Raw genomic sequence first — 17,450 nt, 5'->3', positions numbered from 1 at the left:
CAGCTGTAAAAACTGAAAATGTCTCCATATATATATTTTTTTAATTTGTAAATTTTATCTTCAATAGGTATAATTTAGTTAAACAAAAACTCTTTGGGGTCTTCTGTAATTGTTAAGAGAGCAAGGGAGTCCTGCAACCAAATAGTTTGAGAACCGCTGGGCTATTTTGTATTTACAAAGTATTCACAATGTTTATATTACTAAATCAAAAATCACTGAATGGCCCTGGCTGGCATAGCTCAGTGGATTGAGCTCGGGCTGCGAACCAAAGCATCGTAGGTTCGATTCCCAGTCAGGGCACATGCCTGGGTTGCAGGCCATGGCCCCCAGCAACCGCACATTGATGTTTCTCTCCCTCTCTCTTTCTCCCTCCCTTCCCTCTCTAAAAATAAATAAATAAAATCTTTAAAAAAAATCATTGAATGAAGGGACCACATAGCTGATCACAAATAAGATATAGAAAAAAGGAGTGGAAAAACATGTGCATGGGTGGGTTGGAATTGTTGACGGGAGGGGTCAGGGTACAGCCCACGAGGACATGGCTGCAGAAACAGAGAGGGCAATGGGACTTGGAACAAGTGAGCCTTCTACCTATGCCCAAGTTCCCCCCTTTCAGAATAACGCCAATCACAGGACTTACCTCATAGTGATATTGGGAGAAAAACATGAACAAATACATTAAAAATGTGTCCAATAGACTTGTCACCTAGGTTAAGTGCTCTCTGTGGGTCAGCTATTATTATTAGAAGAATAAATAATTAATTTATGTCACAGGGGATGAGGTCAGGCCCACAATTAAGGCATACAGGTGCTGCTGACCCTGTCTCTGCGGTGGGGTGACTGAAAAATGCAGTCACTGGCTCCAGAGTCGAGAAAGAAATCAGGACCTCCCACCCCCCCTTCTACCCTAACATCACACTTGCAAATCCAAAATTATATCTGTTACCCTCGAGAGGTGCATGGACATGTTCCAAGCTTTCAGAAAAAAAACATGTGAATTTGGCTTGGTTTCATATGCTAGTTCCAGAGTGATGATTTTTCTTGTTCCTGCACCGTGATTAATTTTCCCTTCAGCTCATTTTGGCCGCCAGAAGATCATCCAGAATTGTGTTGATTTCAGCAAATACCCACACAGCCATCTTTACCTGTAGGAAGAAGCATGCTTTAAAGAAAGGGCTTGCTAATTCTTACAATGAGAAAAATTCTTAATGAAACCACAGTAACACTTAAGATAAAGCAAATTAAATATTTGTGACATCATGTAAAAAAGCTGTTAAAGAGGAATCTGAATCAGAAGCTGAGGCAGTTAGTTGAAATTTGAAATTATGTTCTCGGTAAGAAAATGTCACCTCTCCTGTGCCCCAGTTCTTACATCTTCTGTCCTCCCTGTATCAGCCAGGGTGACATTTACTGTAGTTATCCTCTATGGCTACTGAGAATGTTGGGTTTAGATTCTAATACCTTGTTAAACTCATGTGCCACCTTCCCTTTGAGCTCTGACCTGACTACACTAATTAACATTGACACCCTATCTGGGACTCCCGGTCCTGCCCCATTTTTTCTCAGGCTCACTTCTCCAGCCAACATGCTATATATTTCACATGTGCATTCTGTTTATTATCTGTTGCCTCATTACAATGGCAGGTATGTTCATCCTTTGTCTTCAATGCTGTTCTACAACAGTGGCAGGCATATAGTAGGGACCCCACATCCAGGTGTTGCCTTTAAACGGAAAATATAAAATATCCCTGTGATGCTCTGCATGCCATGTATTCACACGTGGAGCTTTGCACGAATGAAAGCAACTATGTGAAGGTATCTATGTCTATACGTATGTCTCAAGAGCACTTACGTGTCTTTCTGCAACCTGGCAATTGTATGAGGCAAATACAAAACAGGCTGTCAGGGACTTGTTCTGTTGCTCCTATTTTTCATTCATCTGATATCTTTACCCTTAAATGAATAACTATCTCTTCAATTAACTGTTGAGCACTGTACTCTACTTCTCCCCCAAAGATGTTCCAGTATAATGGAATCTTTGAAAGCCAAGTTAAGTATTAGAGAGCAGGGAACTTTGCTGTTTGATTCTGTTCTGTAATAAATATTTCTTGTAAAGCACAGGTTCCTTTGCAACTCCATACTCTATTTGCCACTTCATATTTTGATATGTAAGTTTGCTTAAATCAATAAACCGAGACACTGGGTATGGACTCTATAGCTCAGTTCTGTGCCAGGCAGATGATTGATGTCTGAGAAGTAGCCCCTTTAGGAGACTTGACTGGTACATGTAACCATTAGAGAATTATAAATGAAAGGAGGATTGAGGGTCCCTGAGGTAGAGACCCATCCTCACTTACCTCTGAGATCAAGAGTCCAGCACAGGCATATTACAGGCATGCAACACCTGTTTGGTCACTGAATAAAGGCAAGTGTGAACAAATGATCCAGTGCTAAGTAAGATTGTCTTTAAACAGTCTATAATGCAGTAAAATTCAGATAGCAGAGGTCATTGGGGGCAGCTTCATGGAGGAGACAGGACAGTAGTTGACAGGAATTACATCTTAAAAGAAATTAAAGATTCAAATGCTAGAACAAGGGATAAAAGGGAATTCCTGGTTAGAAGAGTAATTTCAACCTGTACATCTACCACTTAAAAGGACTTTGAGCATCAACTTCCAATGTATATATTATTCATAATTATACATATTTTCTGTTACACTAACATTATCATTTTAAATCCATAAAAATGAGATTTTTAAAAAGGAATTAAAAATGAAATAAGCCATGTTTTAAATTACTTTTATTTATTTATTAATGGTATGTCATTATTTACATTGAACACACATCTATATTTCAAATGACCTTCCTGATCATTGAAAGCAATTTTTGGATAAGCCCTAGTCATATTTGATTAAATTTTGTCACCTCCTAACAGAGGCTGAGGAGTTTTGATGGGGATAAAACATATGTCTGCTGAGCCACTTTCTTGGTATTCACTCATGACTGCACTGTTTGTGTTGTCGTTCATCTTCAATTTCCTTCAGGCCACTTAGGAGAGTTTGCTTGATTAAAGCTACGTAATGCAATCTACTCGCTTGACCAAGCACATAAGCTCTGGAACATGTTGAAAGGTTCTTAAAGTAAACAAATGAGTTAGCATACCTTGTGGAGAGGAGGCAAACTCTGGATACTGGTTTGATGCGTGGCATCACGTGACAGATGGATGGATCAGGGGTACCGTTGACCAGGCCTCTCCTGTGCAGACAGAGTTAGTGAGTCACAGGCCTGGAGACCGGCCAGGGAAGAACACAAAGTTGGGAAGTGCAGATGTGTGGGGTAAGATTATTAATGATGGTTGAGAGGTTTGGACCTGGCAAAATAGATTAATGAGTCTATTTCCAATTTATAAGAAAGGAGTTACAGAAAAAAAAGTTTTACTTTAAAAAAGTTTTCCTGGAGGTCAGGAAAAATTTTAAACCTCAAAGTAGCCAATTTAGAAGCACTATGAATGAAACTTATTGTTTAGCTTCAGCTAACTCTCTAAGTAAACTGCCATAGAATTGGCATCTGTAGGTCATGAGACCCTGGTTTTCTTTTAAATGTAGACCTTTGTTCTTCATTGTTCTTTCTACCCCCAATTTGTTGAGGCATAGTTGACAAGTTAAATTATAAACTATTTAAGGGGTACACTGTGATGACTTGATATACACACATTGTGAAATGATTCCCCTACTGGTTAATGAACATATCCATCACCTCCCATGTTTTAGGAAACTTCAATTACACAGTACAGCGTTATCAACTATAGTCACCATGCTATACATTTGGTCCTCAGAGCATGTTATCTTATAACTATGTTTGTACCCTTTTATCCTCCTTATTTCCCCCATCCTCGGCCCCTGGCAACCCCTTTTCTCATCTCAGTTTGTATGAGTGTTTGTTTGTTTCAGATTCCACATGAAAAGTGATACCATGTGGTATTTGTGCTTCTCTGTCTGGTTTATTTTACTTAGCATAATGCCCTCCAGGTTCATCCATGTTATGCAAATGGCAGGATGTCCTTCTTTTTATGCTGAATAATATTCCAAGTATATATATATGTATGTATTCAATATTACATTTTCTTTAACCATTCATTTGTCAATGGACTTTTACATTGACAAATGTAAAAGCGATTACATAGCGATACTGTGAGTATCGCTACAGTGAACACAGGAGTGCAACTATCTCTTCCAGATAATGATTTCATTTAGGCAGAGGGGTATACATTCCCAGAAGTGAGATTACTGGATCATATGGTAGTTCTATTTTTAATTTCTTGAGAAATCTCTGCACTGTTTTTCATAGTGGCTGTCGTGCTTTACCTTCCCACCAATGCTTGTACATGTTCTTCATTGTCCCTGGCAGGAGAGAGCCAGGAGCTGCCTGCCATTCCTGGTGAGTCAGCTGGCCAGCATGGAGCACTCGTTTCACCACATTCTCCTGCTGGAGATTAAGAGCATCACAGACACCTTCTCCTCCATCCTGGGTCCTCAGAGCAGAGACATCTTTCGCATGAGCAACAGCTTCACTGCCATTGCCAAGCTCCTTACCCGACAACTGGAAACCACCAAGCCCAGAAGTGGCAGGTGAGCAGGAATTACTGTGGACTCAGGAATCTGTCATGAACTCATGGAGGCATAAAATAGATGCCTTCTACACTTTCTTTTGTAGGCTTTAAGCTTTCTAAAGAAAGCCAGACACACTATCTCAACCTAGAGTGACTTCTCAGTAAATTATGACACTCACAAGAACTTTATCTAAATATGGAGTACTTTCAAACACCATCACTCAAGGGGTTCACAGTCAGGGCATGTGACAGGGCTTTCACAGAAGTGCATACAATGAGCTATGGAGCATGAGAGGCATACTGACCAACAGCCAGGCAACTGAAGAGTGTTTCACAGGGAAGAAGAAATTTAAATTCATTCCATGTTTACTGAGTAGCGTTCATGTGCTATGTATCTGATTGTACAGGATGAATGAGAGTACCCCAGATAGGAGTAGAAAGAACACTGCAAATAGAAAGGACACTCCTCACGTGCAAGCATAAAAGAGCTTAAGAGTGTGTGTCCTGGACTAAGCAAAAACAATTTATTCAATGTGACTGGTTCAAGGTCACTGGTCTAGGATAGGAGACTAAGTTGAAAAGTTAGGTCAAAGGCAGACTATCAGAAGTCTTACACACTGTGTCAAGAAGCGAGGAGTTTGTCCTGTCAGCAACATGGAAGCTTGGAAAGATTTTAATCTGGGGAGTGATCACAGCTCCTCACACAGTAACTAACAGATAGTAGGCACTGGAATATTTTTCTCTCCAAAGGACTAGGTGAATGAGCAAGTAGCTATCATTGTGGAGCACTGAATGAGCAGGCTGGCAAGAGGGTGAGAGTGGCCAGGATGCCAGTGCTGGGAACTTAACAATAAGCTCCTTCAATTGTGGTTGGTGGTGGGGAACTTAAGAAGTCAGGGTAGATCATTATAATGAGAGAACTCAGGATATGAGGGATTGATCACTAGTAAGATGTATGGTGAGGAGAACGGGGAGAATAGTGGATGAAAACCCAGAGATACTAGTTTGAGTGACTGAATACACTTGGAAGATGATGCTGACAACCAAGAAAAGAAGCAGCAGGAGGCAAGCCAATCTGGAAGGGTCTTTTAGCACACTCTACAACAGAGAACACTATCTGGCCAAAATGGTCATCAAAGTCAACAGTAGTTGTTCATCCAAGGAAGACAAAATGAAAGTACCTTTTTCTTTCAACACCACAGTTTTGATTGAGCACATAAAAATCTATTATTGCCTTGTTCATTGTAGAGGCCTATTTACCAGGGTTTCTAGGTTTGATACTATTACAATTTGGGCTGATTAATTCTTGGTTGTGAAGCTGTCTTGTGCATTATAGAACATTTACCAGCACACCCAGCCTCTACCCACTACATGCTAGTAGCAGCCCTCTCTTTCAGTTGTGACAACCACAGATGTCTCCAGACATTACTAAATTGCCCCTAGTTGAAAACCACGACTATATACATATTACATTCAAAAATAGCACTTTTCATAGACCTATGACCTGCCTAGCAACAGCCCAAACACGGCAGAATCCAAGAAATCCAGACCCAGCCTCATGAAGGGATGATTTGTCATTTACATGCAAGCACAATTCACTGCTCGACAATTTTCATGGTGTGGTTTTGGAAATTTTGTTTAGAGTCCCTACAGCTGGTGTTTGGGGGAGCCATTCTGTGCTTGGTGCACAGCCGGCCTGCTATTTCTCCTGCCAGTGAGGACTGACATGTGCATCCGATGTGAAAACCAGGCACATGTTCCCGCCGGCCGGCAACCCATTCTCTGTCGCCTCTACAAACGCAAAGTTGCGAGAGGCCAGCTGACATCTGTGAGGTTATACGCATGACAAAGGTTTATATAAAGGGAAAACATGTTCTACATTAGGCATTCTAACAATAAAATTAATCCTTAATAAGTAAGCCCAATCCAATAAGCAATAGACAATTTCCCCATGAAAAGAAGAATTTAGGAGGCATGTAGATAGGAGGAAAAAAACAAGGTCTCACTATCAAAATATGAGTCTTCGTGTAGGAGAATGCATTTAAGTTTCTCCTGACTTTATTATTTTTGAGGAAAATTAAATGTGAAGAGATAGAAGGTCAGTAGTCACCTCACATACTGCCACCACCGCCACTGCCACCACCTCAACCTCTTTAAATCAAAATACTTCACCCAGTTCAACCCTCCCTGTCAATCTCCTTCTAATCGATGATAATTATTCGGTGGGAACTTCAGAATGCTGGTGTGGACAGCCAGCCTTTTGTATTGACTGCTCATCCTCTCTGGGCTGGTTGCTAAGGCTTCTCTCCCAACATCTTTTCCCTGAATCGCCTTCATTGTGACCATTTAGCTTCAGTAATTTTAATCCATGCCCCCTAACACAGAAAGGTCAACACTTTTGTCTAAAGCATCCAGCGAAGTCTGATCCTTACAATTGGAGAGGAAATAAATAAGTGAAGAGAGCTTAAAAGAAAATTAAAGATGATAAAATTCAAAACAGATGTCATCTAATTTACAAATCTGACACACAGCCCAGCAGGCCAGATTTTAGACTTCAGGCCAAAACTACAAGATTATCAAAAGAAAAACAATTAGCATCCTAGAGAGAAGGAAAAACGGAAGCAGGTAGGAGCCTTCTTTGTTCAGAATGACTCTGAATGAACTGGGTGAGCTTGACTAAATGCACCAGGTAAGCACACTTGCACCTTTCTTGTTCCTGTGACTTAGAAGGAAAAAAAATGTTTCTATCTAAATAATAAACCAACAGAGGCTGAAGAACAGGACGTGTTTAGATTTTCAAATTAATTCCAGAGAAGCAGAAGGGGGATAACAGCAATGGTGGATTAAAACAATGTGTTGAAATAGGGGGAAATGTTGATACCATTTGAAACTGTGTGAGCCTTCAGTAGTCCTCTGGGCAGCCAGTATCCATCGAAGTATTTGCCTGCCAGGACCCAGGGGAAGCTGGGGAAGGAGAAGGTGACTTCTGGCAAGTGTGTGCTGGCTGAGCATCCAATGATCGGAGACGAGAAGGTGCCTTTGCCAAGTGCATGTGGCGCCAGGGAGGCTGCTCTAATCAGGCATCATCGGAGTTGGGGACAATTTGTCATAGGTGGTCTTAGTAGGAGGTTCAGCTCAGGCCCCAGTTGGGGATGGAAACTTTGAGGGGTGGAAATTGTGGAAAAAAGGCAGGGGTGGAAAGCAAATAGGAGAAATGAGAAACAGTAGGGAGAAAGGATGGCAATAGGAAAAGGTACAAGGGGGAAAGCAGAGAGAGAGAGAGCAGGAGGGTCCCTGCGGAGCCCCAAGTCCAAGGCCACAGTGGGGACTTGAGGAGCAAGGTGACAGTTCCCTCAGATCCACCTTTCACACCTTAGCCAAAGCCATCAAAGTTGTAAAAGAAAAAGTTGCTCATAAGAAAATTTTTAGCACAAAGCATGTAATGAAAACTTTCCCAAACCTCTGGCTCGGTTAAATGAGGGGTCTGGGTTTTTTTGTTGTTGTTATTTTGGTGGTGTTGGTGGTAGTAGTGGTAAGATTTTGTGTTTATTTTTCGTTTTTAAGAATCAGGCCTTGGAAGGGGAATGGGAAGGAGAATGAAAAGTAAATTATAGTCAGCATCAATTGGGTAGGGCAAATCTGATTTCGATATACATGGAAAGAGATGACAGATGGAGGGAGAGAAATAAAACTTTCTGTGGGAGAGAATGAATGGAAAACAGAATGGAGGAGATCATGTTCACTGGAGAAGGGGTCCAGGAAATCTGCTCTCCTTGGAGTAGCCCCAGCGTCTTGGTTTACCCTCAGTTTCATGCAATGAACATAAAGAAGTGGATGACAAGGGAGAGCCAGGGATCTGAGCTGATGTATGGCCCTAACGGACAGACAAGCAACATGGCCTGCAAAGACCCTTTGCAGGCTGTGACACCCTTTGCGACCCATCATTCCAGAGTCCCCATCCTGACATCCTGGGAGTCCCATCAGAACCTAACTCTGGGTCATATGCAGTCCCTGAATGCACTGTCCAAGAGCCTAAGAATGATGTCTCTGTACTGAGTCCACAGAAGAAGTTGCAGAGAGTGGAGGGGTTCAAGTTCTTCTGTATAATTTTGCAAAGAAGACTGTGTCTGGTGGTCTGATCAAGTTTTTTTTAATAGGATTTTATTTATTTATTTTTAGAGAGCAGTGGAGGAGGAAGGGAGAAAGAGAGGGAGAGAGACATCCATGTGAGAGAGAGAGACATCTATAGGTTGCCTCCAGAACACACCCCAAATGCAGCCTGAACCCTCAACCCAGACATGTGCCCTGACTGGGAATCAAACTGCCAACCTTTTGGTTTGCATGAGGATACCCAACCGACCCACATTGGCCAGCGCTGATCAAGCTTTTAACTAGCTCCCACCACACGACAGATTCCATGCTGGGGTCATTTACTGTTATATTGTTTAATCCTCACAGCAAGAAAGTCTTTAAATATATGTAAGGATTACAGAGGCATAATGGAGTAAACCTTGAGGACAGGCAAAAATAAAATAAAATTATCTCCCCAATTCCTTCTCCCCTCTGAGTCCATGATAGTTCTTAGCAGGCAATAGTGTAAATGCCCAGATATAAGCTCATGGAGTTTCCTTTCCTTCCTTCCTGCAGTGTAGTTCAATGGATCCCAAGTTTTAGGGTGTATGCGATGCACAATGGTCATAGTACATCATGGATAATTCAAAGGAAATTTAAAGGAATGTTAAGGGTGACTTTTGCCTTTTCCTTCCAAAAGTAGTACCCCACTAACCCTTATCATTACCTTCTAGAAAGCCCTGTTTGTGCTTCTCTTCCCACTAAAGGCTGCCCTTCTCCAAGACTCCAGTTTGCTTCCACTTGCCAGTTAGGTCTTCTCCCCTCACCCCTGCCCATGGAGACCTTCTGTCCTCAGCTTACGGCCACTCCGACTGCTTCCCCACTCGCCCACACTCACGGTCCTGCCTTGAGTGTTAAGATATCTTTCCTGTGCCCCTCCAGTGTCCCCCAGACTTGAGGGAGCTAATATGCAGAATATTTGCTCAATGGAAAGAAAATAGTCTTAAAAGTGCTTATGAGAACTCCACCTTTTTTAGGCAAGATGTGTTTATACAAAGAGAAATTGATTCTTTGCAAGGAACTGTTGGCTCAGGGACCGTACACGAGGAGGTTCGGGAGCATAATTAAAAACATATGTCATTCTGGTCAGCACTGCCCCCTGCTTAGAAAAAGCTAAATGAAAGTTCACCCCACCAAGGTAACCCGAGTTTTAATAAATAATACGTATGTCTTTCCACTCTAGAGAGGTCTGAGCTGGTCACTTGTGTAAAAGGAACATCATAACAGTCATTTGTGGCAGTGGCTGTGCCTATTGTTACTTCTCCCTGCACAGGGAAGGAAGGAAGGGTTTGGGGGTTTTGCCCCTCTTCTTACTAAAGAGGTTAAGTCTGACATGTGGTACCATTTACGTTCCATCTGTTGTTCATTTACTCCACCATTTGTCCTTCCTTAAAGCAGCATTTATGGTGATGTGAAGGTCTATAAAGGTATTTCAGGAATTCAGCAAGAGATATAGGTGGGAGACATCATTACCAGCTTCGGAGACAATGAAGGAAGCCCGGGAAGCCTGAGGCCCCAGAGGGGCTGACTCTGCAAGTGTGGACACGGAGGGCTGGGGCTGGGGGCAGGGCAGCCCTGCCAGGAGGGGAGTGGCACAGTTACAACTTTTCCAGGGGAATCAGGCCCCTTTCCTGTAACACAGCAGTGTTCAAAATATGAGACACCCGAAGAGGAGAACAGCTTTTCGTCAAGCTCCTATGGCTTGGTTTCCCATTACACACGAGACAGGAACACCAAAGCTTTAGCCTGGAGGAAAGGAAAGACCGTGCTGTGGGAGAGAGGTGAGAGGCACTTGACCCTTCCAGCCGCTGTGGAGAGGTGACAGCTGAGGCTAAAAAAGTTCTTACTCGACCCCATGACCTAGCTCTTTGCTATTTTGGTTCCCCGATGCTCCTTGTTCCTTTTTGGTATCAATCATGATTGAGCTCTGAGGATGCTATTTGCGAGACATTTCCTGGGTTTTGAGCATCTTTTCAAGTTTGGGTGAAGGGGATGCCAGAATTCACGTTTCAGATCACTGTGGAGCATTGCTCCGTAATTAGATGTCATTTCTGTTCTGGTGTCTGTCCTATAGGATGTTACTCAGAGATATTGCAGTAAAATAATTCTTGTTGGTTACCACACTATCACCAATCCCGTAAGTCAGGGTGTCAAACTCATTCTTACTGGGGGCCACATAAGACTTGTGGTTGCCTTCAAAAAGCCGAATATAATTTTAGGACTGTATAAATGTAACTATTCCTTAACTAGGGGCAAGGAGCTCAGCACTGCCACTGGGTAGAAACAAGGGCCAGATAACACAAGGTAGAGGACTGAATTCGGTCCGTGGGCCTTGTGTTTGCCACCTGTGCCATAAGTATTACTTATTCCTGAAGTAGATTCAGATGTCACCTTAACCAAACACCTACTGAGTGGGAGAAGGCTGTGAAGCAGAGTTTAATGCTGGGTTTACTGTCTGGCCTTCAGTAAGTTACTCAACATCATGAAGCTGTGCTTCAGCTTCTCCACCTGTAAATGGAGAGAGTACTAGGGCCCGCCCCACTGGGTTATGGGAGAAGCAATACCCATAGCAGACTAGAATAAAGAGCACCTTGTTCGTAGAAAGCCCTCAGTAAATATTATAGCATCAGTACCCTGCTCAGGTGGGCATTAGAGTAGCGGATGTCACTGTGCATGTCCCTTAGGCCACAGCTACTCAAAGAATAGCTCGTGAACCAGCACCCATCTGCAAACTGTTCCTTACTATCCTGCACCAAGATTATCACAGAGTTTGAAAATAAGAGTTTAGAACTTTGTAGCAGTTTGGCATTGCTACAACACCCAAATGCATGAACCATGTCTTTATTTCACTCATTTTATTTCTCTGGTAATAAAATGTCTGTCTTTTTCTTTTTTACTGTCTTTTACAAAAATATTGGCCTGTGACATATGAAAATTAAAAAACCAAAAGATGGGTGTTTGAGGAGCGTTGTATTAGATCCTCAATGCAGCTGAGCCTGGAAAAATCTCAGAACTTTCTTTAATAATTAATATTTTGCTCCCCAAACTTTCCTTTGGGACCTAAAGAAAGAGATTTAGTAAGTGAAAGGTAATGAATACACAACACGCCAGCCATGATTTAGATACAGCTATTGTGGAATGGCTCAGCTGAGGAAAAACCATTGTTAATGGTATTCACATTTATTATCAGGCAAAAGGTGGCCTTTTGAGGAGTTGGCAGCCTGAAGGCCATCAGCTAGATTTTGCAGCAGGTACATGCTGACTTCTAGATGGATCAGGCATTGTCCACATGCACAGGGTCATGTGTAGAGTTCTACTCCAGCTCAGTCATCAGTGTGCTTGACTGTATTTCTCCATTTCTGGGTAGCTATTCTACCTATTAAAAATAGGGTAGGATGTCATATCTGGGGTGGAGTCTATGAAAGATGCACCACAGAGAAAAGTTAACCGTTTTCCTGCTCTTCCAGCCTCAAAAGCTGGATAGTGCCACATGCAAACTTTTGCCCTTCCCAGGCCCAGCACTCATTTTTACGCAGGTGCTGCCACCTCAATCCCCACGGCCAGCCCCTGCCACCGGCTCATGTTCCTAGACTATAAAGTGAGGCTAGAAAAAGAGGAGCATACTGTTTTTACAGTTCTCACCCCTGGTTACTACCTTTTTATACCCCTTTACAACTCACAGGTGCTCTTGTGACTTGTGCCCCATCCAGACGGCCATTCAGCGGGATCCAGCGGCCTTCTGTTGAGGCTCCCGTTCCTCCAGTCTGCCCATTCCCGTCTCAGAGATCTCCACGAGAGATCTGGGGGACAGCTGAGCCAGTGTTTGATGGTGGCAAAAACTGACAAGATACCTTTGCCTCAAAGCTGACAAGACCCGACAGTCTTAAGGATGAGAAAGCTACGGACTGGGAACTGCATGCAATTTACCATGCACCGCCTCCGAATACTGCCCACGTTGTTTTAAGTCTCACCTCCCAGCAGAATGAATGACATCCTTAGGCGCCTTGCCTGATCAAGGGAAACTGCCTGTGCCCCAGTCCACTTCAGATTCTGTTTTTTTTTTAATAGTCTGGGCTGGTGCTTTACAAACTTACATGTGTCAGTGGGACACCTGGGATTGTGATAAGATGCTCATTTTGATTTGGTAGGTCTCAGGCGGAGCCTGAGATTCTGCATCTCCAACACCTTCCAAGGTCATGCTGATGTCCAGCACCTCCACTCTGAGTAGCAAGGACAGGGGCTTTGCACTTCCGGCTCCTTGTTTTTCCATGTCCTATTCCCCTCATGGCAGTTGAATGAAAAGTAAGCAAATAACAGCATCTGCATTTGAGTGGTTATTCCCTCATATCAGAGCTTTTAAACTTTTATTCTAATTGGAATTCTCTATGTTTGCAGTTGCTCAGAATTTATACATGAAGTAGAGAAATTTAAAAAATCAGCTCCTTCCACATCCCAGTTCTTGTATGCTCACCCAGGAGGGAGGATCCCTGTCCTTTAGTCCACACTCTGCAGTGTGGACTGCAGTAGGGAGGAGACCGCAGTGGTGTGAGCGACTGGAAGGGCCTTTGAGCCTTTGAGCAGAAGCAGCTCATCCTCCAGGTTTGGTGTTACTAGGACAAACCACTATGGACAAACCAAACATCCACACTGGGCTACAGCCACCCAGGTTTTTACCATTTGACTTTTTCATGCCCATTCTGCATAGGCTACATAGTCAAATCCATTACCTTACATAACACTTTCAGCAATCTAGTGATACGGTATCATTAATCCCATTGTTCAATGACAATAATGACTCATGGAGTCTTAAAGAGCTTTGCCACATCCATGACAAACAGGATACTGGAGTCAGGGACCCAGGTCGTTTCCCGGTAAAGCCATGTTCAGTTCTCTTCCCCACAACCATCTCTTCCTGAACCCCCTTTTGAAAACCTTGTGTGAATGAAATAAACTGTAGTCAGTTCATTTGAGCCAAGTTCTCCCAGTGGCATGCCCACATTCTGGTGTCCACATCACTGGATTCCTGCTGGTCTCTGCTCTTACCCATCAAGCAGGTCTGAGCCAGGATAGAGTACCAAGAGCCTAGATTTATCATTGTCTTTTTCTTTAGTAGGTGAGTATAGTGCTCCAGCAGCATCACTCACTGTAATCCCAAAACAGACAATAGCACTGTGGGGCAGGGGGATCGTCCTTATCATTGTTATGATGACTGATGACCCAAGAAATTGTTGAAGAGTAATGAGCGTAGCATCCTGGGAATTGACGGCTCTCGAGTGGATTTGATCCATGACATCCTCCCACTTCTCTTTTAACAAGGTTAACTTTGCAGGAGTACATGTCCTGGACATGGGACCGTAAGCCAAGTTCATCAAACATTAACTAGTAGTATTTCTCTTTGATTTAAGGAGCCAGGAAGAGAGGCTGCCAACCTCTCCATGCCTGCCAGTTTATAGTCTCGTCTCCCAGCTCAGTGGGAGCAGAGAGCTGCCCAAAGACCAATTTGTTTCCAAGGGGAGTCCCGCTCACACAGGGGGAGGTAATTAGGCCTCCCCCAGGCATCCCTAGAGGTATTTTTAAAAACTTGACTTTGGCAACAGAGACCAGAAATCATTCAGACTGGAAATCATCTGAGCCCCTTGTAATGTGGTGTGTTGAGTTAAAGCCAAGTTAATATTTAGGGGATTATAGAACTCTGACAAAGGTTTCCATAAAATTACTCCTGGAGTTAGAAGTGACAAATGGAATAGAAATAATAGCCCCAACCCACTGGCCTCCACCCCAAACAGGACCGATGGCTCCACCAGTTTTTCACATTTGGGGTGCATTTCCTTGCTCCTTAGAATGCAAAGTTTATCTCTGGAAAAGGCCTTTTTTGTGAACAAATTCTCTCCAATTCTTTAAAATTTAAAAACCAAGAGGAGAAGAAGCAGTGAATGTTTATGATAAGCTCAGACTTTTATCTACTTTTGGCAGGGTATCCTGTATTTACCATTTCTTGAACTTCCAACCTATTGGAATTGTAACTTGCCCTAACTCCCTGCCAGGAAAGCTGTGTGACCAGTGCAGGGGGAGTGATGGCCAGTGAGAGGAAGTTCTCCTTGGCCAACCTTGCAGCTTTGGTTGCCTTGACGACTCTTCATTACTACCCCTGTCCCCTGCCTCCTGTGTTATACAAATTTCCAGATCAGGAAAACAATAAAGACTGTGTATAACAGAAAGTCTTTGTGGTGAGAATTCTAGTCATCAGCCCCATAACCAGAGACCACTTCTCTGGCCCAGACATTTCATTGTTGCTTTTCCACCCTTCTTATTTGGCCCTTTGGCAAATAAGGGCCTCTTTGCTCCCCTTCATGCCCCTTGTTTCTCTCCATGTTTGATATTTATCCAATGACACCACCTCCCATGGACCAGGAAGAGTGCCCAGCACTTCATGAGCATATTCTTGGGGGTGAGGGGTGCAGGCTGGCTTCAGCTATCAGCATAGTCTGAGTTCGTTTATTGCACAAACACTTCAGGGACCCGTGTGGGCCAGGCACAGGGGAACGAAGATGAGCGGTACAGGTCCCGCCCACCAAGCAGCTGGGGTTTCCCAGGAATAGGGTTGTCAGATTTAACAAATAGAAATACAGGACATCCAGTTAAATTTTAGATAAAGAATATAAATCATTTTCATGATCAGCAGAATCATTTTAGTACAGTATAATACATGTTCAGTATATTACATTAGGGACATACTAAAAATTTTCAAAAAAATTTGTTATTTATCTGCAACTCAAATTTGGCAGGGTATCCTGTATTTACCCTGGCAACCCTACCCCCCAACTCCCTGAGACACCTGCCCTGCCCTCTTGGTGGACATCCAGGGATAAATCGTAATTTCTCTCAGCCCCAAGGCCCCTCCAAGGCATGTGACAGACAGCCAGAGGGAGAAGGAAGTCACGCCCCCAGCTGGCAGAGCTCTGACACACTTGGGCCACAGCTTACTAACCAACACTTGGTCTCAGACCGGGCAGGGAAAGGGAACAGTGTGACTGTCCTCTCCTGAAGTCTGATGCCATTGCCTTCTCCAGGGATATCACTTTCCTCTGGGATACAGAATATTGATCAGCCTGTGTCCCAGCCACTGATGTTTTCTTCATGCATTAACACGAAGTACACACAGGGCAGATTAAATGCCAAAGCAACAACAATAATAAAAGCAATTAATAATAACAATACAATCTAATGTCTATTGATCTCCTGTTATGTGCTGGGAACAGGTCTTCACCCTGGTTCTTTTCATTTCATCTTCCCAGCAACCCTATGAGTTAAGTGCATTATGGTCCCCATTTCACAGATGGGGAAATTGATATAAAGAGTACAACAGATACAAGATCTTCATAAGTAAGAAAGTTTTATTTTAAAAAATCAGAAATTGATCCAATAAAACTATCTAGGATGATTTACTATAATCATGTGAAATTTGATGGTTCCTTTAGGCAGGGGGCATGTGGGAGCAGGCAATTCTAATTTTTTTTCCATGCAGTCCCAAGGGGACAAGAAGAGACTTGAATTAGGAGAGGGCATATCAGCCAGAATAAGGAAAGGGTGAGTGAAAGAGGGAACCGAGGGGCCAGAGCAGGGCAGAGAGCTGGCCAGGAAGCTCTGAAGGACTCACCTCTCTGCCTCTGGCACAGGCTCTGCAGTGACAGACAGGTGACACAGTGGCCCCTCACAACTGATAGGGTACTGAGTGTCCCCTGAGGCCAAAGGTTACCTGGATTTCAGGGCCCCAGCTTCTTGGCTTGACTGGTGACCACCATTTCAGCCTTTGTCCCTGACTAGGGCTGGAGGAGCAGTCTTCAGCCAGAGCTCAGGAAGCTGGCAGAGGGCCCCTACCGCTCGCTTCTACTGGACCCAAGGAGGCTGGGGAAAAAGATGGCAAGAAGAGGATCTAGAGTCTGAAACCTCCCTCCCAGCTACCTGGGCTCAATGGGAAGAAACAGTAGTGGCCCCTCGCTCCAGGCCCCCACAGACACACAGTGACCAATAAGGGGACAATCACTGGGACCACTCATAGCCACTGGAGATGAAGATTGTTCGAGGAAAAAAAAAAAACCAGAAAGGTTACATTCTCCTACATGCTCTTAAGACGAGCTGTGGCCTCAGTGGGGGAAACCGTGCCTTGGCGGGGAGCGAGCCAGGACTCACTGCCTTGCCCGCCCTCTTCCACCCAGTGCCATGCTAGTGCTTTCCTTCAGCCAAGCCCAGCCCCGAAATAAAACTATTATTTCAACTGCTGTTATAGCCCAGAGCTTTACATACAAAGAGAAACCCAGTAAATTCATGAGAAATTATTCCTTGAACAACTCTCCTGTTTCAAGATTTAAAAATTTGCGTAACACTCAATATCTGATGTGGGTGTATTGGGGTGGACCTTGTGCTTTATGGATTTTTAAGTTTTGATAACCACAGCTATAGCAATGTCTGAAACAGACTTTTGGGAACCTACTCACATTTCATTTTTTAAATATAAAGAACCAGAGAAATGGTTGGAAAATAAACACTCCCAAAATGTCTCATCTTGAGAAGGTGTATTGGATCTGTTACATTAACCTTGGTAATCATCAAGGTTTGTAAAATACTGTCCAATGACGGCACTATCTTGGCTTCGTCCGTAACAGGAAGTGAAACCATTGCTGGCTGGGGCATGTCCAAGCCTCCCTTCTGC

At 43.5% G+C, this 17,450-nt stretch overlaps 1 protein-coding gene across 5 annotated transcripts in view; it reads left to right on the top strand.

Annotated features, from left to right (window-relative positions):
* The window catches only part of VEPH1 (ventricular zone expressed PH domain containing 1), a 209,514-nt gene that overhangs the window by 91,636 nt on the left and 100,428 nt on the right, over window positions 1-17,450 (top strand). For all 5 annotated transcript variants that reach the window (XM_045852121.1, XM_045852120.1, XM_045852117.1 and 2 more), the window contains exon 7: window positions 4,408-4,628. In XM_045852121.1, coding sequence (XP_045708077.1) covers window positions 4,408-4,628 — 221 coding nt within the window. The remainder of the gene's footprint in view (window positions 1-4,407; window positions 4,629-17,450) is intronic.

The sequence above is a fragment of the Phyllostomus hastatus genome, unplaced genomic scaffold, assembly GCF_019186645.2.
Source record: "Phyllostomus hastatus isolate PE091 unplaced genomic scaffold, TTU_PhHast_1.1 phas_contig_86, whole genome shotgun sequence".
Lineage (NCBI taxonomy): Eukaryota > Metazoa > Chordata > Mammalia > Chiroptera > Phyllostomidae > Phyllostomus > Phyllostomus hastatus.
Note: the sequence above shows the minus strand (reverse complement) of the source record. Positions and strands in the feature narration are given on the sequence as shown.